The following is a 1,950-nucleotide window of genomic DNA, read 5'->3' on the forward strand; positions in this document are numbered from 1 at the left end:
GTGGGGTCATTGTTCATAGTTATTTTCTCAGAATAATGTAATTTTTCAGTGTGTGAAGAGTGATCAATTTGCTTCTCCCATGAGAACAGCCTCCACTTGTGCATGCAGTGTCTCATATTAATGTTGTCTCTCCATTCAGGCATTTCTACTACGACTATCACCCAAGATCCGGAGAACACCCAGAAAGTCAGGGGAACAGAGGGTACATGCAGGAGACACCCTTATGCCTCAGAGTTGGACAACTTCTCCCCTAATCCATGTCAGATTCCAACACAACAGACTTCACCAACCCCTCCACCTTCATCCTGATGGGCATTCCTGGCCTAGAGGAAGCCCATATCTGGATCTCCATTCCCTTCTGTGCTATGTACACCATAGCTGTGTTGGGGAACTTCATTATCCTGTTCATCGTGAAGAGGGAGCCAAGCCTTCACGGGCCCATGTTCTACTTCCTCTGCATGCTGGCCATCACTGACCTGGTCATGTCCACATCCACCGTACCCAAAATGCTGAGCATCTTCTGGTTCAATTCCAGGGAGATCAGTTTCAGTGCCTGCCTCACCCAGATGTACTTCATTCACTGCTTCTCAGCGATGGAATCTGGAATCCTCGTGGCCATGGCTTTTGATCGCTACGTCGCCATCTGCCATCCCCTGAGACATTCTACCATCCTGAGAAACTCTGTTGTGGCGAAGATAGGGCTGGCCGTGTTGCTGCGCTGTGTCATACTCACATTACCCTATCCCTTCCTGGCGAGGCGGTGGCCATATTGCAGAACGAACATTATCCCCCACTCCTATTGTGGGCATATAGCTGTTGTAAAGCTGGCCTGTGCTGACATCCGCATCAGTAGTTACTATGGATTGTTTGATCTTTTCTCTGTGAGCGGAATGGATGTGTTTTTTATCGCCGTGTCCTACACTCAGATCCTCCGGGCCATCTTCCGCCTCCCCACAAAGGATGCCCGGCTCAAGACTTTTGGGACCTGCATCTCTCATGTTTGTGCCATCTTAGCTTTGTACGTCCCAGATTTCTTCTCCTCTGTCATGTTCCGTTTTGGCCACAATGTACCACTGCACTTCCTTGTTCTCATTGCCAGTGTGTACCAGCTGGTGCCCCCTGTGCTGGACCCCATCATTTATGGTGTGAGGACCAAACAGATCCGGGGCAGGCTGCTCCAGTTCTTTACTCATAAAAAGACTTAAATGTTTTCTCCTTGTACTCTGGCTCTCAGATTGAGCTCTGTGCAGAGCTGACTGGTCCATGGTGCTGGGGCCTCTTCCCTCAATCACTTACTGGACAGTCAAAGTGAGATTAAACCCTTTCCTGTCCTTACTGTGCTGTGTCAATGTGTTGACCTGGGGAGTCAGTCTATGTACACTACACTGGGTTGCCACCTTTGTAATTGCTGGTAGCTGGATCCCTGAAATTACAATCTTGCCCCATCTCTTCCGTCAACCCTCGACCCTGCTGTGTGTCTTCTCCCCAAGGCGCTGCCCCGTCACTTGCTCCTGTTTTCCCCTCCCCTTGTCAGCTGCGACCCAGTCATCTCTAAAACCAATAGGTTCTCACATCTTATGGCAAGTCATTTAAGGACACTGGTTAGTGTTAACATTTTAATGTTTATTGTTACTTTGATACTAACTCTGTGGAAAGAGAGACCCCATCAGGAGTCCTGGAATCTATCTCAGCTCTGGGAAGGGAGTGGGGATATAGTGAGTTACATCAGGAGGCAGATACATCTGTGGTCGAAATAAGAAGATCAGAATGGCCAGACTGGGTAAAACCAATGATCCATGTAGCCCAGTAGCCTGTTTTCTGACAGTGCCCAGTGCCAGGTGCTTCAGAGGGATTGAACAGAGCATGGCAATCACCATGTGGTTCACGTGGAGCAGCTTGGCAGAAGAGGGAAGAAGCCCCGAGCCCGGGGTTCCTCAGCTTCAGCTGGCA

At 49.4% G+C, this 1,950-nt stretch overlaps 1 protein-coding gene across 1 annotated transcript; it reads left to right on the top strand.

Annotated features, from left to right (window-relative positions):
* Positions 1 to 257: 257 nt before the first annotated feature.
* LOC117873048 (olfactory receptor 52R1-like) lies at positions 258 to 1,205 on the top strand. The gene has a single exon (XM_034762040.1). The coding sequence runs from the start codon at positions 258 to 260 to the stop codon at positions 1,203 to 1,205; it is 948 nt and encodes a 315-aa protein (XP_034617931.1).
* The last annotated feature ends 745 nt before the right edge of the window (positions 1,206 to 1,950 follow it).

Source organism: Trachemys scripta, chromosome 1 (genome assembly GCF_013100865.1).
Source record: "Trachemys scripta elegans isolate TJP31775 chromosome 1, CAS_Tse_1.0, whole genome shotgun sequence".
In the NCBI taxonomy this organism is placed as follows: Eukaryota; Metazoa; Chordata; order Testudines; family Emydidae; genus Trachemys; species Trachemys scripta.

Excerpts from the sequence above, each read along its gene's own strand:
- LOC117873048 (XM_034762040.1), top strand. The coding sequence starts at position 258 with ATGTCAGATTCCAACACAACAGACTTCACCAACCCCTCCACCTTCATC.